Source organism: Aegilops tauschii, chromosome 5, assembly GCF_002575655.3.
Source record: "Aegilops tauschii subsp. strangulata cultivar AL8/78 chromosome 5, Aet v6.0, whole genome shotgun sequence".
Lineage (NCBI taxonomy): Eukaryota > Viridiplantae > Streptophyta > Magnoliopsida > Poales > Poaceae > Aegilops > Aegilops tauschii.
In genome coordinates, this window is record NC_053039.3 from 342,338,725 (window position 1) to 342,350,563 (window position 11,839).

At 49.2% G+C, this 11,839-nt stretch overlaps 2 protein-coding genes across 2 annotated transcripts; both read left to right on the forward strand.

Moving 5' to 3' along the window:
* The first annotated feature begins 3,143 nt into the window (after positions 1-3,143).
* On the forward strand, positions 3,144-7,497 carry LOC109769310 (20 kDa chaperonin, chloroplastic). Its single transcript, XM_020328061.4, has 6 exons — positions 3,144-3,387; positions 3,475-3,647; positions 4,728-4,907; positions 5,225-5,380; positions 6,105-6,182; positions 7,104-7,497. The coding sequence occupies exons 1-6, from the start codon at positions 3,168-3,170 to the stop codon at positions 7,275-7,277; spliced, it is 981 nt and encodes a 326-aa protein (XP_020183650.2). The 5' UTR covers positions 3,144-3,167; the 3' UTR covers positions 7,278-7,497.
* Positions 7,498-8,027: 530 nt separating this feature from the next.
* On the forward strand, positions 8,028-9,313 carry LOC109769320 (uncharacterized). The gene has a single exon (XM_020328074.4). It carries the CDS (start codon positions 8,155-8,157, stop codon positions 9,184-9,186), a length of 1,032 nt encoding a protein of 343 aa, XP_020183663.1. The 5' UTR covers positions 8,028-8,154; the 3' UTR covers positions 9,187-9,313.
* The last annotated feature ends 2,526 nt before the right edge of the window (positions 9,314-11,839 follow it).

Below are 11,839 nucleotides of genomic sequence, written 5' to 3' on the forward strand. Positions count from 1 at the left end.
GATTCCACTCAATGTAATCATCAAGGTGAACGTAAGAGGGACCACCCTCGAGGTTCACACTTGAGGTGTTGAACGACAGAGCCGTATCGGGAATGGTGAAAGAGGAAATCACCCTCGATGACCACGACCGAATAGCTACACTACAGAATTATCATCAGGAGTGCGTTATGAGGGATCACCCTCGGCACTTGATAGTAGCTCTGCAGAGTCGAGCAACAAAAAGGGGCGTGATGTGATGTGAGGTGTCGGGCTCTGGTCGTCGATCACGTAGATCGAGTCATCGATGATGAAGCAGGGGCAACAAGGACAAGTGGGGGTCACTGATGGATCACTAACCAACCTATACTAAGCAGTTTAGGAGAAGCAGGTAGGTAACAATAGCAGGTACAAAAGCAGGCTATGCATCAGAATAGGAGCAATCAATAACAGTAGCAAAATCTAATGCAAGCATGAGAGAATGGAATGGGCAATATCGGGATGATCAAAGGGGGGGCTTGCCTGGTTGCTCAGACAAGAAGAAGGGGGCGTCGTTGACGTAGTCGATCACAGCGGCATCAGCGGCAGTCTCGGGGTCTACCGAAGAGAAGAGGGGGAAGAAACAGTAAATACAAGCATAGAGAGCATAACAGGACAACAGACAGAGCTAGACGTGTTCTAATGCGGTGCTACACGTTACCAGCGAAGGGGGGTAACATCCGGGAATGTTTCCCTAGGTTTAGCATTTTCGGACAGATGAAACGGAGGGGAAAAGTTGCATGTTCAGGTAGTTAGTGGCATGTGGCAGACGAACGGATCGCGTATTCGGATTCGTCTCGTCGTTCTGAGCAACTTTCATGTAGAAAACTTTTTCATCCGAGTTACGGATTATTTTCGAAGACTTTTCAAAGATTTATCAATATTCTCAAATTATTATTAATTCGAAATAAAAGGTGAAATTGCTATGTGCACCCAGCAGAATGCACACAGCAGGGCCACCAGAGGCTGACAGTGGGCCCAGTTGACCAGGTCAACTGTTGACTGGTCAACAGCTGTGGGCCCCCCTGACATTGACTTCTAACTAATTAACTAACTAAACTAATTAAGCTAATTAGGTTTAGTCTAATTAAACATGATTAGTTAAGTTAATTAATTAACTAATTTATTTATTTATTATATATATATTTTTAAAACTTTTCTTTTTAGTTTTACAGGGGCGGGCCCCACTTGTAAGTGGCCCAGGAGGCCACACGGGTTAACAGGCGCCGGGGCGTTGCGGGCGCCCGACCCGGGCGTCGTCGCGGGGCAGTGGCTGGACGGCGAGGAGCGGCACGGTGCGCGGGGAGCGGCGGGGAGAGCGGCCGCGAGCGCCGGCGTGGGGGGGGGTGGGCTCGCGCGGGGGAGGCGGGGCCGGGCGCGACCGGTGTGTGTGCGCAGGCGACAGCGGGCGGCGGAGCGCTGGCCGGCGGACAGCTGCGGGAGGCGGGGCGAGGTAGAGAGGGAAGGGCCGGAGGTGGGGCGGAGCAGGGGTACGGCCGGGCGCGGCCAAGGCGGGCTGGGCGGTAGTAGACGCGGCGGGGCGGCAGGCGAGCAGAAGCAGCAGCAGCAGCACGGGGCGCACAGGCGATGCGGGCGCGCGCGTGCCAAGGAGGGCAGAGCGACGGCAGCAGCATGCGGTTGCGAGGCCACGTACGGGCGCGCGGGCAGGGGTGCGTCGGCGGCGAGTAGCACCGGGTGCGGCATCGCGCGCGGAGGCGGCCGGAGTTCGGGCTAGGCCGGGTCTGTCGAAGCAGGGCACGCGTTGGGTTCCTAGAGAGCCCAGGAACTCGACTGCAAGCTCGAACGCGAGCTCCGACTGCGGTGGCCACGGAAAACAAGGAAAAGGCGGCGGCGCGGGCACGACAATGGCATGGCGAGCTACGACACGAGAATGGCAGCGAAAACAGAGGGGAAAGAAGGCGGTGCTCACAGTAAGCCTGCATGTGTGCTAAAGGCAGCTCGGGGAAGGCTTGTGGTTGCCGGAAATCGACGACGAAGCTCGTCGGGTCGATGTCGAAGACGACTGCCAGGGGTCGATGCAGGGTCCCTCGACTCCGTCTGGTCGGCGAAGAGGAAGCAGGGGACGACGGCGGTCCGATCTGGCGTGGAGACGAGGCGAGGCGGCGACGGTGGTGTCCTCGTGCGCGCCGTCGACGGGCGACCAGAGGGGAAAAGAGGTCGGGGGCGCGAGGAAGGGAGGAGAGGAGGGGAGCTAGGGTTCCAGGGAGGGGGTCGGGGCCTTATAGACGAGGGGGTGGCCGTGGATGGCCGGCACCTGGCCGGGACGCCATGGATGGCCTCCACGATCCCCCCGGCTCCTGTAGCGGGGAGGGGAAGAGTTAGGTGGGCTGGGGCTGTTATAGCTAAATGGGCCAAGGTGCCCAATAGATTTAGATTGTTTTGTTTCTTTTATTTAGTTTCTGTTTAAGTTTTCTATTTTATTTTTTTAATAGTTTTAGTTTTATAAAATGTAAGAACAACATCTAAGTTAGTGCTACTAATTATACCATTGCCATGAAAAGTATGGTGCAATAAAAAAAATACTTGCCCATTTCTAATATTAAAAGGCACTTAAATAATTGTTTTAGCTGCGGTTTTAATTATTAAAGGGCATTTAACCAATTTCTAAAAATGTTGGTTCACCACCATACATAGATATGGATATTTGCAACGTTATGAGCATTTAAGTTTTGTCACTTCGTAAACTTTATTTATTTGACTTTATTTTAAATTCGGATTTGGACCGGTTTTGAAACTAAGCGAGATTGGCAACAACAACAGCGATGACATGGCATCCTTAGCCAAGGGATTACTGTAGCTTAATTAACCGGACGTCACATTATGGGTAAAAATGTAAAATCACAAGACCAGGCTATGTGAGTGAATATTCATAAGTACTCGCTCAGCCATCATTTGCCCAATATTTTGCATCAGTGGCTTATACGTGATCATTCAGTTCGCGGTCAAGTATCTCTTAAGTATGCAATGTTCCTTTTGTTTCCGGAGTTTTTTTTAAGATCGATCAGGGTTTGGTTAAGCGTCTGCAATCCATCCGTAACATTCTCTTCCCTTTATAACGGGCTAGGCCACGAGAAGCCACCCATTCGCAGACAAAGCTGGGCCGGCCCGAAGCGATTCCCCAGCCCGGATGGATGGGTTCCGGGAGTCCGAATCCTGCCCGGCGGCCATCTTCTAGAACCATCCGGCAGCCTCCTTTCCGTCCTAAACCCGAGAGTAACAAAATCCTTATCCCAAGCTTAGCAGCCTCGGTCTCCTCGGTTTCTCCTCCTCCCCGAACCCTCGCTCCATCACTCTCTCCCTCTCCCACTCCCACTCCCACTTCGGCGCGCGCTCAGCTGAATCCTGCCGCAGGTACGCGCCTCTCCGTGCCCCGGAAGCTCACTTTGTTCGGTCTCCTGTAGTTCACGGCGTGATTTTGTGTGCTATTGGTCTCGGCAGGAGCAATGGCGTCGGTGCATCTGTGCGGCCCGAAGGTGGCGTCCGCGGCGATGGCAAAGCCGGCGTTGGCGGACGGGCTCCGTGTCCCCGCTTCGTCGTCGGCGCGTCCCGTGCCGACGGGGCGGAGGCTCCGGGGCCTCGTCGTCAGGGCCGCCACGGTCGTGTCCCCCAAGGTAACAATCAATTGACTGGGCCTTAAATTGTCAGATACTACTGTCTATTTACACAATTTGTGCTAGCTCTATGGTTGCACCTTGCACGTAGCCATTATTTCATAGAAGGAAACTGAATAGGGTGTAGGAGAGGAAACACAGTAATCCAAACACTTGCTCATATCCAGTTTTGCATAGTTAATGGTGCTTTAGGGTACTGCAGGGTGGAGCCTTAGGTCTGAGAGAACGAGGATTAGTTACTCGTTAAGAGTTGCTGGTCACAAGACCTTCTGTAATCCTATTACAGAACACAGATCCTCAGCCTAAATTGTTTTTCATCACAAACTGGAGTGCATAATTTGCATAGGTTTTCCCTTCATATGTTGTTTCTGTTGTACAGATGTAAATTTCTGCCCTTCTTGTCTTTATGTATATATTTTTCGAACCCAGCTGCTCCGCTGTCTTGATGAATATAAAGACCATTACCATAAATAGCATGAAAAAAATATGAGATAATTCTGATTTCCGACCATTTCTGATGCAAACCCTTCAATGTGGTTACTGCAGATCCCCGAAAGTTCCAAATGGGACTTTCAGGATTCAAAACATAAAATTGATGTAATCCCCAAACCTGCTAGTTTTCAAATTTTGTGTAGGACCAGGTTTGCTGGTAATTAGTTGCAGTTTAACTCTCTTTAGCGTGATATGCTTTGGCTTTGAGGGAGAGAGTTATGCTGTTATATATTTGGCACACTTTGTTTCCAAACTTGCCTAAGGTTAGGCGTTCCAAATCAGCACCACACTTTTGTGAGTCAATACGTGTGGAACCCAGGTGGCAAGGAACAAATCTTTGCCTAACTTGTGGCGTGGCATGGCTGCGCACGAACCAAGTATGTTCATGTGCAAAGCTACAGCTTTCTGCAGTTTACTTCACACACCATATCACCCACATTATATTGCAGTTGTTCAGGCGAAGCAGGTCGTTGCTCTCTACAAGTTAGTTGTGATACTGTTTAAACTTCTGAGAATGTAATGTGCGATGCCTGGCCTTTTGGTTTTTACCTAAGCTCTACTGTTTATAAACTGGTGAATTTTTTGCAGTATACTTCTGTGAAACCATTGGGAGATAGGGTACTAGTGAAGACCAAGACTACTGAGGATAAAACTGCTGGAGGGATATTGCTTCCAACAACAGCTCAGTCAAGACCACAAGCAGGGGAGGTTGTTGCAGTTGGAGAGGGGAGAAGCTTAGGCAGCAACGTCGTCGAGATCAGTGTTCCGGTATGTACCCTATTTGGTTGACTATAAGATCATCTAGTGTTTGGTGATAGGACCCATACCTGTTTAGCAGAGCATGTAAATAAAATAAACTGAAGGATAAATCACCTAAATGTGTTGTTACTGAAGTGCCATCTATGGGCAAGAAATAATAATACAACTGAACTGCATGTATTTGATCTTTTTACACATCAAAATCACTCTATGTTCTTGAAGACTACTCGCATGACCTCTTCGTTGCCGCAGTTTACGTTATTCTCCTATTTAACCTAATATTTTACTGCGATGAGAGGAAGTAACAATATATTATCTGGTTACAGGTTGGTGCCAAAGTTATTTACTCTAAATACGCTGGCACCGAGTTGGAATTCAATGATACCACCCACCTCATTATGAAAGAAGATGACATCATTGGTATTCTTGACACTGATGACGTGAAAGATCTGAAGCCACTGAGTGACCGTATTCTCATTAAGGTCTGTTTCGACAAATTATTTTTGATTTTTACACTCTTTACTGAGTGGTTACTGTATTCCTCTTGTGAATAGAATGTATATTCAAATCCTTTCTTGGTTCAGTACTACAACTGCACACTCAATTCGCATAGGCTATTTTATTGGCAAAATATTATTCATGGATTATGCATCAAGTTTAGTATATCGCACTATGGTATGGCACCTATTCAACAGAAAAATAGAGGATAATTTTACCCACTAATGATAGGGCAGTAATAACTCATTAACAACCGAACAAGAAGTGCTCTTTCAAACAAAAAAGAAGCAATGTAGAGCAAGAACAATACTCCTTGTGTTATTTTGCTCTGCTCTGTTTTGCTCATGAGCCTTGGCAACCTCTTTTAATTGAAATAAAAAAAACTTGGTTGTATAACTCCTCAATTTTGTTCTTTCATGCTCTTTCTTTCTGCCCGACTGCCTTTAGTTCAGATCCATTATGGTTCTATTCCAGGTTCACCATGCTCAGTGTCTCTGCGACTATGCATTATTGTCAATGGGAGGTTTCTTTTTTTTTTGCTTCAAGCATTCAGATTAGACAACAGCAGAGCTAGATCCTCTATAGCCTAGAAAAAACCTTAATTCAGATTGCCAGGATCTATTTCTTTCTTGTCTGAGTACAGTTTGTAATATGGACACCAGCAATACCCATTACCAACTGAAGTTTTATATTCTCCTTTGACATTAGGTTGCAGAGTCTGAAGAGGAAACTGCTGGCGGTTTGCTATTGACACAGGCGTCGAAAGAGAAGCCTTCTGTTGGAACAGTGAGCACTTCTGTTTGTTATGCATTTGGGCAATTAATCAGATGGCCTGTGATCATAACTGCTTATAACCTCAAACTTGAAAACACATCAACTATGGAATAGTTGCATCCCTTCACATAATTATCGCTCTGTGAGGTGTTGTTTTTACTGTGATTTGTGTACTTACTGATGTTAATAGTATATGTGCTCTTAAGCTATAAGGAAAGGAGGAAACCAGATCTGTGTTGCAGAAGTGTGATTTATAGTCTTGTCTAGTGTAACTAGTCAGTGATACAGTGACCAGGACTTCTTTTTCCGTGCTGTTTTCTTGGATATATATTTTTGCTCATTTTGTGGTCACCTGTTATTTCCTGTTGCTTTTGTGGCTTGCCAGTTTCCACAATGGTGTCTGCGAGATACCACTTTAGGTACATCACTTTTCTTTTTGATCAAAGAAGGGCTCCCCCCTTCCGATTTTCATTACTGAAAACCATCAACAACCAAAGTATTTGCCCTAGAACATAACTAGAAACGAAAAGCTACCAGGTCCATCATCTCGCAACATAAAACGAACCAGTAGTAAATCACTAGTAGTAAAACTGAAACAGCTATGGAGATCCCTAGATGCTTAACAAATAGTACTCATATTGCTGGTTGACTAGGTTTGATAGATAGACTAGACCTTAACTGCGGTGCCAATCCTAAATTTATTTTTACTATCATATGAAACATGAGCAATCAGGCACACCATACCCCATCATTTAATATTTATTTTTTGCATTTCCTACATGCACTATACATGACTGGTTGGGGCATGACTGCATGACTATGAGCAATCCTCCTGTCCTGGGTAGCTATCCACGTTGATATAGTCATATAATCTTGACACTTAGACTTGTCGCATGAGTTACTGAGCTGTGACCACTTCTCTGGCTGAAACAGGTGGTTGCTGTTGGACCCGGGCCATTGGGCGATGATGGCAGCAGGACGCCATTGTCAATCACTCCTGGAAGCAGCGTGCTGTACTCCAAGTATGCAGGAAGCGAGTTCAAGGGTTCGGAAGGCGAGTACATCGTTCTCAGGTCATCCGACGTGATAGCCGTGCTGTCATCATAAGCTTGTCCTGCCCTGCCCTGCTCATGTGAACTAGGAATTTTGATATTTAGTCCAAAACCTTGTTTATTTTGATATTTAGTCCAAAACCTTGTTTGGTTATTGCTCTTTGCTTGTGATTGGTGAATCGTGAATTGCTTCTTCGCTCCATCGTGGAAATGCTGCTTGATAGTTTAATAAGATGACGGCCTCGACTTCAGAAGTGGCTGTGTTTTGCTTCTAAGCGTCTTTGTTTGGTGGGCGTCTAAACGTTTGACAGATCGGCAGGGTCAGCGTTTCTCACGAAGATTAGCTGACTGAAAATAACCTGCGCATGTGAAGAACGCTTGGTAGTTGTAGTAAAAAAGCATGCAGACATTGCACTTGGCTCGGTTGGTGAACGACTATACTGGATAATACTACTTGTCTGCCAGAGTTGGTGTATCGGTACAGAGGATTTGTCTCTAGGAGGGTGAGGGTTTAGTCATACAAAATGCTACTCCCAACATAAAACTGATGCCACTCGGACAGCGAAAGGAAGATCTTCTTATCAAGGATACAAATTTCTGCAGTCAATCCTGGCGACCTAGCTTTTCCGAGCCCTGGACGCGAGAAGCTGGCCAGGTCGACGCCGCCCTGCCGCCCCACCCGGTCAACCAAAAGCCCCTCATCGGCCGCGCGCGACCGAATCAAACAAACGCAACACAAACTACTCCAAAGGCCCCGTGCCGCTTTCCGCCGCCAATTAACCTCTGCCTCTGGAGTCGTCCGACACGGTCACACTCGCACCTCCAAACTTAATCACGCCGCGGCGACGCGCGCGTATATAGCCCGCTCCGCCCGGCGCGCACCCTCCGGCACGGCACGCACAGGATTGTCTCTGTTTGTCTCCACGGGACCGATGGCGAGCCACGGAGGACACGACCACGACGCGCTCTGGGCCAAGCTCTGGGAGCTTGAGCTGCAGCTCGCGGCGTACAAGCTGCTGCACGCCGCGCGGCGCGGGGAGGAGGACGACGCGGACGCGGACGGCGTGCGGGAGCCCGCTGGGGCCGGCGCCTGCCGCCGCGGCAGGCAGTACGACGCTTACATGCGCCGGCGCGACGCCAGGCGCGTGTCCGTCGCGGCGGTGGCCAAGAGCCAGCAGCAGCAGCAGCAGAGGCCGAGCGGCGTCAGTGTCACGCGCGCCGGCGGCAGGCCGAGCCCGCTCACCGTCAGGTGCGCCGCTCGGGACACGCCGCAGGTGAGGAGGACGGTGCCGTCGGGAGTGTCCGCTGCGGCCACCCCGAGGAAGGAGCACGGCGCGCTGCCACTGCCCAGGAGCAGGACGGTGAGCGGCGGCGCGCCTGAAGCGAGGCCGCAGTCGCACAGAAGGCGGAACAGCGTCGGCGGCGACCTGGGCGACTGCGCCACGCCGAGGCCGTTCCTGAGGCGCGGCAGCGGGACCGGCGGCGCGATCGGGAACCTGCGGTCCCCGAGGGTGCACGACCTCCCCAGCGGCAGCCCGAGCCCGAGGCGGCCGCCGCAGGACCAGTTCGTCCCAAAGGTGGCGGCCGGGCGCCACCTCCGGTCCGTGTCGGAGCTGCCGCTCCACGCGACGGTGGAGTCGCCGAGGTGGGCGGAGACGCCGCGGCCGGCCCAGTCACGGGCCAGGAAGCGGTGGGGCAGCCTGGAGAGCCCGCCGCCGGCGATTTTCTCGGCCCCGGCGGCCAACCCGCACATGGACCTGGCCAAGGGGCTCCGGAAGCTGCTGAGCTTCGTGAGGAAGGGCAAGAGCAGCGAGCATCGGCGCTCCGACGGCGGACGTGAATCCGGCGACAGGAAGCCCGTGAAGGGGTGGACAGCTTGCTCCGTCCTTGATGGCCCGTTCGAACGTGCGAGCCTGGAGGGGCACCGGTTCCCCATGACACGGGCAGTCGGCACCTCCGGATGAGGCGCGTGGGCTGGCATTGCCATGGCACGCGGCGCCTAATAAAGAGAAACCGTGATGGTCATTACATGCCCTCTGCGTTCCTCGTGGGGCTGCTTCGTCGACCGGCATGCTTTTGTAGCTTTGTATTGTGCTCCATGAATGAACTTGTAGATATCCGTTTGTGTGGTCCGGTTGTTTGAGAGATGTGGCGCGAGAGAAACGCGGATTTAAATCACAAATTTCTCGCCTATGCAGCAAGTCATCAATCATGTTAAAGCCCGATGAGAGTTTCTAGTTGAAGATGGATCGCAAAATCTGGATGTTTACACGATTAGGCCTCGTTTGGTAGCAAGGGATCCCGGGGGATCCCCGCCGTTTCCCTGGGCGTGGAAACCATGATTGAATTGTGCCCCGGTTTTTCTGGAGGGCGATTTGGTGCCATCGGGCAGGGAATTTTCCATCCCGATCCACTTCCTTTCCCTGGGCAGGAAATCACGGCCACTTGACCTCGGGAGAATTAATCTCGTCCCCGCTGCATCGGCTGCTCCACCTCGTCCCCTGCTCCCCTGCCTCCTTTCTGCACCAAACGGCAACAGAAATTTCCCCCGTGTGTTGGAAGGGATCCCACTTGGCATGGAAATTTCCTCCGATGGGGCTTTGCTACCCTGGGTATGGTGCCTATGCAACCAAACGAGCCCTTAGCGTTTGTGACAGGCCGTCCACGGGTTTGGAGCAAGTTCTTTTCTCCTCCCTTTCGCTTTGGGTCCTGATAACGCCCATACGTGTGACATACTAGACATCCGCCCACACACCGTATATGGTGTGAGCAGAAGGCAGCCCACACTGGCTGCGTGTGGGCGAATATTAGAATTACCCACATGTGTGGGCGCAGCTACTTCGTGTCACACGTCCAGCAAGTACTACTCATCCCTACCCCACGCGTGTGGCACGAAGCAAATATGCCCACACGTCCTGGCGCAGCTACGTTAGGTACCCGCGGGACGACGATTTAGTTGCCATCCGGGATGGCAAATGTAGCTGTAAAAGCATGAACTCTCTCTGTTTTGATTAACTATAGTTGCTATGTCTAATTTATGATAGTTGCCGCGTGTAATCAAACCATAGTTGCCGTGTGTGATTAACTACTTGCCACAAATGGTCAAACAATAGTTGTCAGATGTGTTTACCTAGTTGTCACGTATGGTCCAACCATAGTTGCCATGTATGGTTAACCACAATTGTCATGTGTGTTTATCTGGTAGCCACGTACGCGCAACTGCAGTTGTCGTCTAGCGACGAATCATAGTTGCCATATGTGTTTACCTAGTTGCCACGTACGCGCAACTGCAGTTGCCATCCAACAACGTACCAGTGTCGTGTGGGCGAAAAGCAGTCCGCCCACACACGCGTGGACTAGGTGGTGGCTGTGTGGGCAGAAACTAGTTCGCCCACACAGCGCAGCTGGCAAACCGCGTGCTGGGGGCGTGTGGGCGAACTCTCCAACGCCCACACACATGGTGATGCCCACGTGGCACTCAGATTCTAACAGATTTCTTTAGAATTCGTGCAAAACAGAATCAACGTGGATCAAGGTGTGTGGGCGATGTGCAAACATGCCAGACATGTGGGATTTATCATTTGGGTTCTATTTACTCTGCATCTTAGTTTTGAACTAAAACAAACTTTCTATAGTTTAATTTACTCTAAAGAGTGAAGTGCATCCTCAAACTATTTTGAAGGTGTCAAGTAGGTCCTCAAACTATGAAAAGTGTCATGTAGGTCTTCGAAAATGCTTGAAGTGTAATAAGTGTGTATATATGTGACACCTCTGAAATAGTTCAATGACCTACGTAACACCTTTGAAATAGTTTGAGGACCTGGGTGACGAATTTTGTGGGTCGAGGACACCTCTGAAATAGTTCGAGGACCTATGATGCACTTCACTCTAATAAAATTTATAGAAAATAATATGAACTTTCACAACAACAAATATATATGATGTGGAAATATATTCAGTGATGACTCTAATTGTATTGATTTGATACCGTGGATGTTAATAATTTTGTGTATAAACTTGGTCAAAGTTTGCAAAGTTTTACTAGACGAAGCTAATATGCATAGCAGTACAATGGTTTCTGGAGTTGCTGTTTTCTTTTTGTCCAAATGAATTACTTGCATACCCCCCCCACCTTCAAATAGAGAATTTATCCTAGATGCAAAATTTCTGCTACCGAGCTCAAATGCACCCCTGGGAACAATACAAAAATCTGATATTTTTTTGCCAGCAACCATTTTTTAATGTTCTGACTATGTGCAAAATTCTATTGAGAAATAACATTCCTATTATTGTTTTGGGATAAAAAAATCGATGCTCCAATAAGACTATTTTTGCAAACATTTTGGAGCACCAATTTTGTTATCATTTCGGGTACCTCCGCGAATGTTTATTGTAAAAAAAGATTCAGAATTTTTGAATTGTGTATCTATTTTTGAATTGTGTATCTATTTTTTCGATATTAATGTTCATAGAGGGAGCATTTGAGATTGGGATTAGAAGGACACTTAATATGTCTTAGAGACACATACATTCAAAGTTCGTGAATCCTGTGCGCGATACATTCAAAGGCCTCCTTTGGTTCATAGGATAGGAATATCATAGATGACATGTATCTCA